This window comes from Thalassophryne amazonica, chromosome 11, assembly GCF_902500255.1.
Source record: "Thalassophryne amazonica chromosome 11, fThaAma1.1, whole genome shotgun sequence".
Classification (NCBI taxonomy): Eukaryota; Metazoa; Chordata; class Actinopteri; order Batrachoidiformes; family Batrachoididae; genus Thalassophryne; species Thalassophryne amazonica.
Window position 1 is genome coordinate 80,281,470 of NC_047113.1, and position 16,031 is coordinate 80,297,500.

Consider the following 16,031-nt stretch of genomic DNA (forward strand, 5'->3'; position numbering starts at 1 on the left):
AAAACATTCATTATTTGTTTTATATAACGGCTAAAACAGATCATTGTCATTTGATATTTTATTAATTTATAAACAACAGAAAAGGGACTTACATTTTGGTGTTCCACTGTGACGTGTAGTCCAGTGATGCTATGCACTGACTTCGGACGTCCATAAAAAAAAAAGGCTTTCTGTAGTTCCTCAGTCCAGCCAAAAATCACATCAGTGTTTCATGTGAGCAGCTCTTCACGCATCCATACACCTTACAGTGGAGTGGATTTTGTGTGTGTGTAGCAGCATCAGTTAACTCAGTCAATTCATCACATCGCTGTCCTGCGCGCACACGCAACCGACTCGGTCGAGCTGTGTACCTCCTCAGTGCAGCAAAAAAAAAGAAGTCACGTCAGAAATTAGTCCAGGTTTTGTGTGTGTGTGTGTGTGTCTTACAAGAATTAGCAGTGTCAGTTAGCTCAAATTATGTCTCAGGAGAGTCGTGTCCCCTGCGCGCGCACACACACGGAACCTGGTCGGCGCTTGTGCGTGCGTGAACAACAAAAATAAGACTGTGTACGTCCTCAGTGCAGGAAAAAAAAAAAATCGCGTCAGAAATGAGTCCAGCTTTTGTTCTCTCTTCCTGCTAACAATCTCCATGCGCGAGCACGTGTGTGCGTGTCGTTGTGTGTGCATGAGTATGTGCGCATGCATGAGGACGTGCGCGCGTGATCACATATGTGCATGATGGCGTGCGTGCACGTGAGAGTGCAATGGTACCAAACGTATGGAACCAAATTTGCACTCTAAATGGAACCAAGCCGCACTCTGAATGCAGTGCACAAATGGGATGAATTAATCCATGTCATGTGACATACAAAGCACCAATCAAATGACAAGAATCAACTCAGTCGTTATATATAAAAAAAAAACATAAAACATGATTAAAATGGATGAAGCTGTTTCACTGCGTCAGCAAACGCTGCGCCGAGTGCATCGCATCAAAAGGCCAATCAAACCTCGTGATTCCTGCATAGGTGATCTTTGGACTGTCACTCAAACACGTGTGCATTATTTACATCGCGGCGCCATGGGTGTGACACACGTTCAGAGGCAGAGAGCAATTTGAGATCTCTGACACTGAAGACAAACCCCGGTGACAGACAGAGCTTTCAGTCCCACTGAATAATAAGCCATGAGTAATGAGCCATGCGTGAGCGTGTCAGTGATTATTTGAAGAATGATCCACGTTTTAAGGCATCACATATCCACTACTAAGGCCTCTCTATGTTCCTCTCTGTACCTCACGTATGCCAGGTATCAGCCTCTAGTGAGCCACGACTGACCTGCCATTTGGGCCCCGTCCAGCCTCGAGTGGCTCATATCACCGCATTTAATCCACATCAAGCCACATATGGTCCATGTTGCACCATGATAACGTGACGTTGATGCATGTTTAGACATGGGTTTGGTCCAAACCTTCAGCCCTCTCACACTTGGTCCCTTTACAGTGTGAGTTTTCAGTTCACAGCATTCAATCAAGATGTTGTCACATTTTTTTTAAACACAGTCCAAAAAAAAGACGCTCCTGCACAGTCCGGCTGGTGTGCGCGTCCATGCACCAGGCTAATATTCACCTGTGTTCCAGAGGCATTAAATGCGCTTCTTCTCACTGGCTTTATCGTTTAACTTTGTGTTCGTACATTAATGTCTGCAAAATTTCTCTTTTGCACGCTCACGTTCTGCGTAAATGGCCGTCTTCATTTTGACACCGGTAATCCAACTTTTAACTTTGTGTTCATCTGTTAATGTCTGCAAAATTGCTCTTTTGTGCTCTCACGTTCTGCGTAAATGCTCGTCTTGAGTGCGAGTCATTGTGTCAGCGCGCACAGAGCGCGCTTCATCTGATCCTTTATAACAAGATGTTAAATCTATCATAAACATACTTTTACAGCTGTTTATAAAGAAGGAATGAACATGCAACTGTTTTACCAACCTATTAAAACATGACAAATAGTTAACTTTTAGCCTCGTCCTTACCACAAACATGCGTCTAAAATCCTCATCTCATTTGTCCTCGTAGTACCTCGTACACAAACTGTCACATGCTGTTGTCAGTGGCGGCTCCAGAGATATTTTTCTGCAGGTGTTATGGAGGAGCTTGGTATTTTTATAAGGGTGCTAAGGGCTCATGTGTCACGACGGCTCTCTGCTACACCTCTGCCACATTCGCAGGCGTGCCTACACAGCCACATTCTGATCTGCGACAGTCACTAAGCTACTATAGCCACTATAGCTTCAGGAGAAAAAAATGCCAACAGCAGGCAGAGGAGAAAATCTTTCCCCTCCCATTGATATCTTTATAACAGCACAATGCGCCTGTTATTGTGGTTAAGAGCAAAAGCTTCAAAGATTTGGTTCCTGTCCAGAGGCTGTGTTCTCTGAGGGGTAATTACCAGGAGTGACACCAGGTCACTGGTTTGTCTGTGCCTTCTGCTGTTCCTCAGGTAGTTCTTTACACGGCACAGACTTCACTTCTTTCCAATTCCACTCATATATATTTGAGCAACAAAAACCGAACCATTTCAGCAACTTGAAACTATACTCACTGCAGTACGACGTCATCGATACTGAAAAACTCTTCCATGTCTTTGTGTCCTCTCGGCTTGACTACTGTAACTCCCTGCTCTTTGGAATCTCTGGAAAAACCTTCAAAGGCTCCAGTACATTCAAAACAGTACAGATAGAATTCTGATGAGAGTATGTAAATAGGAACACATCACACCAATACTCCATAACCTTCATTGGATCCCCATCACCTACAGAATCCATTTAAGATTGCTCTCATCACCCATCAATGCATCCATGGCAATGCCCCCACATACCTCAAAGAGCTCCTCACTCCCCACACATCCTCCCGTTCCCTCCGTTCATATAACAATAATCTTCTCCGTCTCCCTCGCACCAGACTTCACACCATGGGAGACAGGGCCTTCTGTTCAGCTGCCCCTCATATTTGGAACTCCCTCCCTGACCACCAGAGGGCTCCACAGACTGTGGAAGCTTTTAAAAAAAAGCCTCAAGACATACCTGTTTAGACAGGCGTGCCACAGGTCTCAATAATTTGAATCTGTTGCATCGTAGTCTTTTTATTCTATTCTATTATTTCGGTTTTATTCTATTCTGCTGACTGTTTTTATCTTAAGATTTTATGTTTTCTCTTATTTATCCTTGTTTTTTCCTGTAGCACTTTGAGATTCTTATTAATGAAAGCTCCATTATAAATGAAATTTATTATTATTATTATCATGACATTGTTGAACGTGATGTCATTGAATATCACATTACACTCATTTTGTGTAAAACAACCAGTTCTGTTGATGAATGTTTATTTTCTTTTATGAGTGCAGTATTTATTGAATCTCATAAATCTGAATGCCAGAAGTGTCTTACTGTGGAAAACTGAAATTATGTCATCACCCTGCCTCTGTAAAACAGTGTCATTTAAAAGTTTAATTTAGCATATTATTATTTTTTTCTTCTTGTTGGTGGTGGGAGTGCTGGCGTCCTCCAGCTGTCTGAGAAACTCACCCAAACACTGAGGGACATCTTTAAAAAAACCTTCAAGTAACTTCCATCATAACGAATTAACGCATTTCCAGGCGTCATCTTGCAAAACAAGGGTGTCATCTGCACAACAGTTTTCATCTGTGATGATGATTTCTGGCAACAAGTCAGATTAAAATACTTTATTTTATCCATGAGCTGCCTTCTAAAGTGTTAGATTTTGTTGCTACATTAGCCCACGTCTTCCTCTCCATTTTTTGTAGCGTTACAGCCCCACATACAGGCCTGGCATATGTACTACAGCATTGTCACGTGGTTTCACTGGATCTGTGGAGATATTTATTGAATGGAACACTTTTTGAAAATCTCAAAGAAAAAGAATGTATAGCAGAAGTTCAGTTTCAGTGTAGACAAGGCCTTAAAAACAAGTGATGAAATTAAATTAAAATAATAAAGGAGGAATTATTTTCTTGGGGGTGTTATGACAAATCCAGGGGAAGCTCTAGCACCTCCTAGTGCCCTCTTGGCACCACCCATGGTTGCTGTTGTTAAATTTTGAGCTTCTTGAAATTAGCACTATGCTCAGAGATGAGCCTTGTTAGCTGAATATTCTGCCTGTAAGAGCCTCTCAGAGCCACTATTCTCCCATGATTGTTGAATAATTGGACTCGTACCAAAAAAAAAAAAAAAATCATGCTACACAGTAAAGTTTGCAGAGTAAAATATACTCTGTCAGGATAACATGTGGTCCCAGTCCAAACAGAGTTAAACACACTCTATTATAGAGTGAAACCAGCTTTACCATCTTGTCAAATCACATTTTTTAACTCCAATAAGAGTCATTCATAGTGTGATAGAGTTGATTTTACCCTGTGATAGATTTGATTTGTGACCAAATGTTATCCTGGCAGAGTATACGAGGTCTGTTAGAAAACTATCCGATGTTTTTATTTTTTGCAAAAACTATATGGATTTGAATCATGTGCGCTTGCATCAGCCAAGCTTGAACCTTCGTGCGCATGCGTGAGTTTTTTCACGCCTGTCGGTTGTGTCATTCGCATGTGAGCACGCTTTGAGTGAGCAGTGGTCCACCCCCCTCTGCGGATTTTTATTGTGAGGAAAATGTCTGAACGATTTGGAGCTTTACTGCATCAAATTTTTCCAGAAACTGTGAGAGACAGCCAGGTGGAAACCATTCGGAAGATTCAGACAGCTTTCAGGGACGATTCTATGGTGATCACACAGATTAAGGAGTGTTACAACCGGTTTAAAGACGGCGCACAATGGCAATCGACAGGCTGAAACGACCAGATCATTTCCAAACTGAACGTTGTGTTGATCCGGGACGTCATGTGACTACTACAGAAATGGCAGAAGAGGTGGACATACCACTGTTACAGGAGTTTTTGTCATGGAAAGAGGAGCGGAGGAATTCGCCACGGAGCCGCTAATGGCGCGGGACAAAAGCAACTCCGTGTTGGTCTCACAGGACATGTTGTAACATGCCCAGCTCTTGCACCATTCGGAAGATTCAGATGGCTTTCGGTGGCTTTTCAGTCATGTGACTATCCGAGAAATTGTGGACGAGCTGGACATGCCACAACATGTCCTGTGAGGCTTCATCATGGCGTTGCTTTTTGTCCCGTGCTATTAGCGGCTCCGTCCCGACGTGCGAATTCCTCCGCACGTCTTTTCATGACAAAAACTCCCGTAACAGTGGAATGTGCCGAAAAAGTGCTATGTCCACCTCTTCTGCCATTTCTGTAGTAGTCAGACGATGTCCCGGATCAACACAGCGTTCAGTTTGGAAATGATCTGGTCGTTTCAGCCTGTTGATAGCCGCTCGGAGCGCGGCGCGCCCTCCGCCATTGTGCGCCGTCTTTAAACCGGTTGTAACACTCCTTAATCTGTGTGATCCCCATAGATTCGTGCCTGAAAGCTGTCTGAATCTTCCGAATGGTTTCCACCTGGCTGTCTCTCACAGTTTCTGGAAAAATTTGATGCAGCAAAGCTCCAAATCGTTCAGACATTTTCCTCACAATAAAAATCCACTGAGGGGGGTGGACCACTGCTCACTCAAAGCGTGCTCACAGGCAAATGACGCAACCGACAGGCGTGAAAAAACTCACGCATGTGCACGAAGGTTCAAGCTTGGCTGATGCAAGCGCACATGATTCAAATCCATATAGTTTTTGCAAAAAATAAAAAGGTTGGATAGTTTTCTAACAGACCTCGTATTTTACTCTGCAAAATTCATTGTGTACGTGGCTCATTATTCATCCTTCATTATTCGGTGGGACCAGGGCTTTAATCTCAGCCTGCTGTATGATGTCACAAAGATGTGGATAGCTGAGTTTGGTGGCGGAGCCCCGTGCGCTCGGAGCATTCAGTCTGTGTTTAACACTGATGGACCAGACCTGTTGCACACAACCTGGTTCTGGTTAGTCTGCGTCATGTCAGACAGGTTTCAGACTCACTCCTGCTGTTGTCACTGTTTTCACGTCATCTTCATAATCGATAATCGCTGTGTGTCTCTGCAGCCTGGCGCCCCTCTACTTCACTGCCCGCGTTCTCTGGCTTCTCATTGGCTTTTCCACTCTCGGCGTTTTCTCCTCGTTCTGCCGCCTCTACCTGAACCTGGACCTCCTGGAGGTGCTGGTGTCCACCCTCTGAACCAGCAGGACAAGTGGGAGAAAAAGAAACTGAACTGTGAGGTTAAAGGTCGTAAATATTTCTGCATCAGGATGATTTAAAATAAATGAATAAATCAAAGTTGGGCTCTCTGTGACTGGTTCTGTGCGTCTGTGGAGCTCCTCAAAAGCTGATGCTCTGATGGACCTGGAAGGTGGACACACTGCTGCTCAGCCCAAAAGAACCAGACTGATCCGATTCTGAAGCTGCGGCCCAGAACCCATCGAGTTGCTCCAAGCAGTAGAGATAAAATCATTTTGCAACTTTTACATTCACAAATCAAATCTTCACTCTGATTTGGACCAGATAATATGACGGCTGAGCAGTTTGTGGGCATGCTTCCAAAGCAGAAGGTTCCCAGTTTGAGGCCCGTCCCCTAGTACCCGTTCTCCATGTGATGTGGTGTTGCCTCCAGGTCATTGGGCATAAAACTCAAGTCAACACGCAGATCCAGGGTCCTCATGTACAAAGCGTGCGTACGCACAAAAACCTGGCGTACACCCGTCTCCACGTCCACATGCAGATGTATCAGACGTGACGTGAGCGTGGAAATGTGCGGTGCATCAGGCAAAAATCCTGGTTGGCGTCTGCATGTTTCTACAGATATTGTTCCACTGTGGACATGTACAGGTGACACAGGGAACTGTTAATAGTGTAAAACCATGAAGTCATTAGAGTGATGTGCACATCAGAGACACACTGATGAACAATTTACACACCCACGTTTGCAATTATATGGGTGGATATAAGAGCACACGCAAAGTGATGCATAAAATGGCACTAACAGTGGCTGTGTTAGTGTTGTTAGAGGACCTTGCAAATGGTGAAATCCGATGTGAACGAGTGTTCAGGGAACACAAGGATTTACTTCCAAATGATGATAATTGAGTCATAAGCTGTTTTCATTTACCAAGGCCACTGTTACTGGAGTTGTGCACAGAACTCTGGTCGTCCCAGAGCGCTGTACGGCGAGGAGCCAGTCTGTGCCCACACAGGTGCTGACCATGCTGGGCATCCTGGCATCAGGGGCATTCCAGCGTGAGCTGGATGATCGGTCAGGAGTGTGCCAGTCAACCTGGAGCCGAGCCACCAGCTGTGTGGAACACAATCATCTGAATCTCATCCAGGTACAGTAGTGTTCAGAATAATAGTAGTGCTGTGTGACTAAAAAGATTCATCCAGGTTTTGAGTATATTTCTTATTGTTACATGGGAAACAAGGTACCAGTAGATTCAGTAGATTCCCACAAATCCAACAAGACCAAGCATTCATGATATGCACACTCTTAAGGCTATGAAATTGGGCTATTAGTAAAACAAAAAGTAGAAAAGGGGGTGTTCACAATAACAGTAGTGTGGCATTTAGTCAGTGAGTTTGTCAATTTTGTGGAACAAACAGGTGTGAATCAGGTGTCCCCTATTTAAGGATGAAGCCAGCACCTGTTGAACATGCTTTTCTCTTTGAAAGCCTGAGGGAAATTGGACGTTCAAGACATTGTTCAGAAGAACAGCGTAGTTTGATTAAAAAGTTGATTGGAGAGGGGAAAACTTATACGCAGGTGCAAAAAATTATAGGCTTTTCATCTACAATGATCTCCAGTGCTTTAAAATGGACAAAAAAAAAAAAAACCAGACACGTGTGGAAGAAAACGGAAAACAACCATCAAAATGGATAGAAGAATAATCAGAACGGCAAAGGCTCACCCATTGATCAGCTCCAGGATGATCAAAGACAGTCTGGAGTTACCTGTAAGTGCTGTGACAGAAGACGCCTGTGTGAAGCTAATTTATTTGCAAGAATCCCCCGCAAAGTCCCTCTGTTAAATAAAAGACGTGCAGAAGAGGTTACAATTTGCCAAAATCAACTGGCCTAAAGAGAAATGGAGGAATATTTTGTGGACTGATGAGAGTAAAATTGTTCTTTTTGGGTCCAAGGGCCGCAGACAGTTTGTGAGACGACCCCCAAACTCTGAATTCAAGCCACAGTTCACAGTGAAGACAGTGAAGCATGGTGGTGCAAGCATCATGATATGGGCATGTTTCTCCTACTATGGTGTTGGGCCTATATATCGCATACCAGGTATCATGGATCAGTTTGGATATGTCAAAATACTTGAAGAGGTCATGTTGCCTTATGCTGAAGAGGACATGCCCTTGAAATGGGTGTTTCAACAAGACAATGACCCCAAGCACACTAGTAAATGAGCAAAATCTTAGTTCCAAACCAACAAAATTATTGCCTCGCAGATGTGAAGAAATCATGAAACTGTGGTTATACAACTAAATACTAGTTTAGTGATTCACAGGATTGCTAAAAAAGCAGTTTGAACATAATAGTTTTGAGTTTGCAGCATCAACAGCAGATGCTACTATTATTGTGAACACCCCTTTTCTACTTTTTTTTTTTTTTTTTACTAATAGCCCAATTTTATAGCCTTAATAGTGTGCATATCATGAATGCTTGGTCTTGTTGGATTTGTGAGAATCTACTGAATCTACTGGTGCCTTGTTTCCCATGTAACAATAAGAAATATACTCAAAATCTGGATTAATCTTTTTAGTCACATAGCACTACTATTATTCTGAACACTACTGTACGTTCCAACATTACAGCGCATTTTGCAGCCAGAGCCGGTTTCCAGAATGTAACCGGAGCTGTTAACTGCACACGTTGCTATAAAGATGCCGTCACATGATGAATTTGTTTCTGTTAATAGGAAACATTTTCATTCCATCAGTGTTCAAATCATGTGTGATTTGGCTCGCTGTGCAGCTGCCTGCATGGGGGGGCTGCTTGTGTTAAAATAGTTTGTGTAATTGTTCTGAACAAAAACCAGTGCAGACACATTTGTGCATGTGCACATTCACATTTATTATTATTATTAATGTTTTTTAAATTTTTGCTTGATGGTGATCTGCAGAGCTTCTTAACAGACTTCCTGTGTTCTGTATTTGTCAATAAACACGCATGTAAATTGTAAACATCACGCTGTCAGCGGAGGTGCGCATCACCCTTTTTAACGTCAGGCTGTGCGTGCTGTTCTGCCTTTCTGCCACACACACACACACACACACACACACACACACACACACACACACACACACACACACACACACACACACACACACACACACTCGTGTTCCGTAGCTCTCACAAACATTTTTCCAGTTTTGTGATTAATCCATTTAACAGTGTACTGAATAAACTGTCCCTGCGTGTCTCAGCGTCATTTCCAGTGATCTATAGCATAATTTCTTTTCTGTGTTCATGTTGTCTGATGTGACGTTGTGGGGAATTCCTGCTCAAAGGGCCTATTTACATGAAACTGCATATTTAAATGGGGCGTGGCAAAGGAGGAGATCGGTTCCACACTCAATTCCACATTCAGTGGGATGTACAAACAGAACGTGCATGGATTCATGCCTACACACACTTTGATACATCTGAATATATTTGTGATTACACCAGATTCAGGGTTTTGGCGAACGCCAACTTTTAGTAGAAAGTCCATGTTAGTCTTTGAACATGAGGCCCCTGAACTCTGCTGTTGTGACCGCGAGCAGACTTTCATAGGAGACAAGGAAAGAATGCAGGAGGGAAGGAAGGAAGTGAGGGGTCAGAGGTCAGCCTGTAAACAAACAGCAGGAGTCTGATTAGGATCCAGCAGTGAAATGCAGGAGGTGGAGTTTGAAGCAGGAGTCGCTCCTAAAATTACATTTTATGCTTTTGTTTTGGTATTTCCACGACTTTAAGTCACTCTGGGGTGTTTTTTTTTGTCCCCCCAGGAACCACGTTCATCATCCTGCTCGGAGGTTTGAACTCCTTCAGGTGCTGCTCCAATTCAGGACGTATTCAGAATAAAACATGTTTAAGATGAGACTCTACTGATCCAACGCCAAGAAATTCATAGAACACAGCGAGGTAGATGAGCAGAATATTAATAATAAAAATGAATGTAGATGAGCAGAATAAAGAAAAAACGGTTGATGAGCAGAATAAAAAAATATAACAGTGCTAAAATACCTTCGGCCACGTGAGCATGTTGTCTTTATAATTTGCAGTTATTTGGCATCCCGGTGCAAAGTGTGTGTATATATAGATATAATTATACATTTATTGTTCTTAACATTCATTAAGATCCTATTTCTTATGTACAATTTGTACATAATCAATCTCTTTTGTCACGTAAGTTCACAAGGACACAATGGAAATACTTTTGTGCTCAAAGGTTTACATACCTTGGCAGAATATTTGTTTTTGGCCATTTTTCAGAGAATATGAATGACAACACGCAACCATTAACCATGCCCCCCCCAATGGTTGTGGTTATTTGAAGCTATTATATTGTCAAACAGCTGTGTTTCCTCTTTTTAAATCATAATGACAACAGAAACTACCCAAATAATCCTGATCATAAGTTTCCATCCCCCTGTTCTTCATACCGTGTTAACATCAAGTGACAGCTTGGAGTCTTTTGTGGTGTTTGTGGATGAGGCTCTCTGATGGTGAAGCTGCCACTGAATACGTCTCCGACTTTATTTACATCAGTTATGAAGAAATACAACCAGTATGACACTCTGTGGTAAATCTGCGTGGGTTTGACAGTTCTCAAAAACTGAAGAAGAGTAAGGAAAGCCACCAAGACCCCCAGACAACCCAGAAGAAGTTACAGGCTTCTGTGGCTGCGTTTTAATGTTTAATGTCGCACAAACAAATGTACCTGAGTTCTAAACTGTTTGTTTTATGCTCAATAATAATAATGATCAGGACAGTAAGGTGTCTGTTAAGGAGACGTCCACACGCAGCAGAGTAGAACTGCCTGTGTGTCCAACTGGAGCCAGATCTCTGTGGAGTTTCTTGACGTTTTTAATGTAATCATGATGTCACCTCTGAAAATGGTCACGCTGATGATCTGTGCTAAAAAAAAAACAACAACAACAAAAAACAAAACAAAACACAAATTTCATTCTGTGAACTTTGTGATGAACAATTCACACACTTTGTCACATCCTGAGTTCTGATTAGCAAAACAGACAACCGGCGGCCCCGCGTCTACAAAGCAAGATTGACCCACGGAAACATGGGTGTATCTTCAGCCTGGCAGAAATGTGGGCTTGTCCTCGTCCTTCTCCAGTCTCTGGGTCCTCCACACTGAGATACTCGTGTCCTGGCTCACGTCCAGAGAAACTCCCCACATGGACTACAACCCCTGGCAAAAATTATGGAATCACCGGCCTCGGAGGATGTTCATTCAGTTGTTTAATTTTGTAGAAAAAAAGCAGATCACAGACATGACACAAAACTAAAGTCATTTCAAATGGCAACTTTCTGGCTTTAAGAAACACTATAAGAAATCAGGAAAAAAATTGTGGCAGTCAGTAACGGTTACTTTTTTAGACCAAGCAGAGGGAAAAAAATATGGAATCACTCAATTCTGAGGAAAAAATTATGGAATCATGAAAAACAAAAGAACGCTCCAACACATCACTAGTATTTTGTTGCACCACCTCTGGCTTTTATAACAGCTTGCAGTCTCTGAGGCATGGACTTAATGAGTGACAAACAGTACTCTTCATCAATCTGGCTCCAATTTTCTCTGATTGCTGTTGCCAGATCAGCTTTGCAGGTTGGAGCCTTGTCATGGACCATTTTCTTCAACTTCCACCAAAGATTTTCAATTGGATTAAGATCCGGACTATTTGCAGGCCATGACATTGACCCTATGTGTCTTTTTGCAAGGAATGTTTTCACAGTTTTTGCTCTATGGCAAGATGCATTATCATCTTGAAAAATGATTTCATCATCTCCAAACATCCTTTCAATTGATGGGATAAGAAAAGTGTCCAAAATATCAACGTAAACTTGTGCATTTATTGATGATGTAATGACAGCCATCTCCCCAGTGCCTTTACCTGACATGCAGCCCCATATCATCAATGACTGGAAATTTACATGTTCTCTTCAGGCAGTCATCTTTATAAATCTCATTGGAACGGCACCAAACAAAAGTTCCAGCATCATCACCTTGGCCAATGCAGATTCGAGATTCATCACTGAATATGACTTTCATCCAGTCATCCACAGTCCACGATTGCTTTTCCTTAGCCCATTGTAACCTTGTTTTTTTTGTTTAGGTGTTAATGATGGCTTTCGTTTAGCTTTTCTGTATGTAAATCCCATTTCCTTTAGGAGGTTTCTTACAGTGCGGTCACAGACGTTGACGTCAGTTTCCTCCCATTCGTTCCTCATTTGTTTTGTTGTGCATTTTCGATTTTTGAAACATATTGCTTTAAGTTTTCTGTCTTGACGCTTTGATGTCTTCCTTGGTCTACCAGTATGTTTGCCTTTAACAACCTTCCCATGTTGTTTGTATTTGGTCCAGAGTTTAGACACAGCTGACTGTGAACAACCAACATCTTTTGCAACATTGCGTGATGATTTACCTTCTTTTAAGAGTTTGATAATCCTCTCCTTTGTTTCAATTGACATCTCTCGTGTTGGAGCCATGATTCATGTCAGTCCACTTGGTGCAACAGCTCTCCAAGGTGTGATCACTCCTTTTTAGATGCAGACTAACGAGCAGATCTGATTTGATGCAGGTGTTAGTTTTGGGGATGAAAATTTACAGGGTGATTCCATAATTTATTCCTCAGAATTGAGTGATTCCATATTTTTTTCCCTCTGCTTGGTCGAAAACAGTAACCGTTACTGACTGCCACAATTATTTTTCCTGATTTCTTATAGTGTTTCTTAAAGGCAGAAAGTTGCCATTTGAAATGACTTTAGTTTTGTGTCATGTCTGTGATCTGCTTTTTTTCTACAAAATTAAACAACTGAATGAACATCCTCCGAGGCAGGTGATTCCATAATTATTGCCAGGGGTTGTATATGTGGTGTCTGATGTTCCCTCACAGTGTCAGTGAGCCTCCTCATCTGAGTCTCACTAAGTAACTGTTCATTGGACACAAAGTCCCTCTGAAGAGTGACTCCATGGTTCTAAATAATGTGCTGTCAAGTGTCCCAAAGCCCCACCCAGTGTCAAAGTGCCCATTTATATCAGTTCAGATGTTCTGGGACAGACCTCAAACCATCACCTCTGAATCTCTGCAAGCTGTTGTTGTTGTTTTGGTTCCTGCCATTTCTCGACCCTGAACTGAACTGTTGCTGATTATGCCGCCCGCCCTCTGACTGATGGCCTGAAACCTGTTGTCATAGTGATGACCTTTGCCCTCGGTGTGTCTGTGTTTTTTGCTGTAAGGGTCCAGACTGTTCAGTTTTACCAGCCTGATGCTGCCTTTAGGTCCGCTGGGAAAACCCAAGTCCAGTACCTGCAGCTTGTGATGAGTTTCAGGGAGTCGGGGAAAAGTGGTGTCATGTTTCCTGAAAACCTGCTGGAATTCCTCAGGATCACTTTGTGTCCTGACGGAGTGGATTTTCACCTCCAGGAGGCAAATGGTGTCGCAAGCATTCAAGTTATTCTTATTATTATTTCATCAATGTTGAATTTACAGCCACAAAATCAAATCCAAGTCTTTAAAAATATGTAAAATGGTAACAATATTTAGGCTGCACTGATGCAATAAAACACTTAAAAAAGATGCAATATTCATGTTGCTCTGGTTTGGCTGCTAAAACTTTGATTAAAAAAAAATGTAAAATGAATTGGGGGGGAAAAAGATAAAATTTTCTTTCACAAAATTCTGAAAATTCAAGGTAACAACACAACTGACGGGCAGTCAAACTAAATTTAATAGGTTTGTAGTTTTAACAATTCTGCTGAGTTTGTGACTGTTTTTTTTCACCTGTTGTTTGGAAAACATCAGACAAAATAAAAACAGCTGCTCCTCCTCTTTTTTATTGAATTAAATTTTTTTAATGTTAATGTATTATGTCAGTCTGATTTTTATTTTTTGTTTCTTGCATGTGCTCTGAATTGTTTTTTTCTTCTCTTGTATGATGTCATAAAATGTGTTGTAATCCAAATAAAATTATGAAAAATATCTGAATTTCTTTTAGTAATTAAATTTAAATATATAAGTTAAATTTCATGAGTAAATTCAGAGGTTAGTTAAATTCAGATTCTTCTGACATCAGATTCCTGGCACATGTGACCACGCCCCCTCTTGCCTGATTGGCCACCAGTCTGTTCACATGTGGAAACTCGCATCCAAACTTATTCAGTCTGAGACCCTTTTTGAGCTGCGAGTCAGAAAATCAACACCGTGTGAGTAACGACACTGTGAGAGACTGTGTGAGTGAGAGAGAGAGACAGTGTGTGTGTGCGCATGTGTGAGAGAGAGAGACAGTGTGTGTGTGAGAGAGAGAGAGAGACAGTGAGTGTGTGTATGAGAGAGAGAGAGAAACCGTGTGACAGAGACAGAGTGAGTGAGTGTGTGTGTGTGTGAGAGACAAACCGTGTGTGTGAGTGAGAGAGAGAGAGACGGACCGTGTGTGAGTGAGTGTGAGTCCATGTGAGTGAGTGTGTGTGCGCGTATGAGAGAGAGAATGAGAGACTGACAGTATGTGTGTGAGAGAAGAGAGTGGGACATTGTGTCTGTGTGTGCATTCCCACACGCGTTTGAGAGAGACGGATTGTGTGTGAGTTAGAGTAAGAGATGGATAGTGTGTGAGTGAAAGTGAGAGAGAGAGTGTGTGTGAGAGAGACAGACTGTGAGCGAGTTAGTGAGAGACGGACAGTGTATATAAGTGAGTTAGTGAAATGGACTATTTAGGTGTGTGTAAGACAGAGTGGGACAGTGTGTCTGTGTATGCATTCCCATGTGTGTGAGAGAGAATGACTTAGTGTGAGTGGAAGTGAGATGGCCAGTGTGTGCGTGTGAGAGAGAGACAGTGTGTGTGTGTGAGTGAGAGAGAGAGTGACGGACCGTGTGTGAGTGTGTGTGTGCGTATGAGAGAGAGTGCGCAGTGTGTGCGTGTGAGAGAATGAGAGACTGACTGTGTGTGTGTGTGAGAGAGACGGACTGTGAGTGTGTGTGAGAGAGTTAGTGAGAGACGGACAGTGTATGTAAGTGAGTTAGTGAAATGGACTGTTTGGGTGTGTGTGTAAGACAGAGTGGGACAGTGTGTCTGTGTGTGCATTCCCACACGTGTTTGAGAGAGACGGATTGTGTGTGAGTTAGAGTAAGAGATGGACAGTGTGTGAGTGAAAGTGAGAGAGTGAGAGACGGACAGTGTGTGTGTGTGTGACAGAGACGGACTGTGAGTGTGTGTGAGAGAGTTAGTGAGAGACGGACAGTGTATGTAAGTGAGTTAGTGAAATGAACTGTTTGGGTGTGTGTGTAAGACAGAGTGGGACAGTGTGTCTGTGTGTGCATTCCCATGTGTGTGAGAGAGAGACTGACTTTGTGTGAGTGGAAGTGAGACGGACAGTGTGTGTGTGTGTGTGAGAGAGACGGACAGTGTGTGTGTGTGTGAAACATTGACGGACAGTGTGTGTGTGTGAGACATTGACGGACAGTGTGTGTGTGTGAGACATTGACGGACAGTGTGTGTATGTGTGTGTGTGAGAGAGAGAGAAACGGACAGTGTGTGTGAGAGTGAGTGAGAGACGGACAGTGTGTGTGTAAGAATGAGAAACGGACAGTGTGTGTGTGTTATCTTAATTGTTGCTCTTCATTATTTTCTGTCACATTTCTTTTGAAATTGATTGTTTCTGTCTGTATATTTTTGTTACATCTTGAGATTTTGTTTGTAGTTTATTTTGTGTTTCTCCTTCATCCCGTAATTTATAAATTAAATGATCTCCCATTGGTTTGAAATGTTTTTTGTTTTAAAAATAAAAA

The 16,031-nt window shown here is 42.4% G+C and overlaps 2 protein-coding genes across 3 annotated transcripts in view; both read left to right on the forward strand.

The window, feature by feature from the left end:
• Nucleotides 1–6,255, forward strand: part of ltc4s (leukotriene C4 synthase) — a 33,623-nt gene extending 27,368 nt beyond the window's left edge. Inside the window, exon 6 of the mRNA XM_034180962.1 lies at nucleotides 6,078–6,255. Coding sequence (XP_034036853.1) covers nucleotides 6,078–6,210 — 133 coding nt within the window. The 3' untranslated portion in view covers nucleotides 6,211–6,255. The remainder of the gene's footprint in view (nucleotides 1–6,077) is intronic.
• Nucleotides 6,256–14,422: 8,167 nt separating this feature from the next.
• pcdh12 (protocadherin 12) overlaps nucleotides 14,423–16,031 on the forward strand; it is a 31,466-nt gene continuing 29,857 nt past the window's right edge. For both annotated transcript variants that reach the window (XM_034182278.1, XM_034182279.1), the window contains exon 1: nucleotides 14,423–14,452. The gene's annotated coding sequence lies outside the window, so the exon portion shown is untranslated. The remainder of the gene's footprint in view (nucleotides 14,453–16,031) is intronic.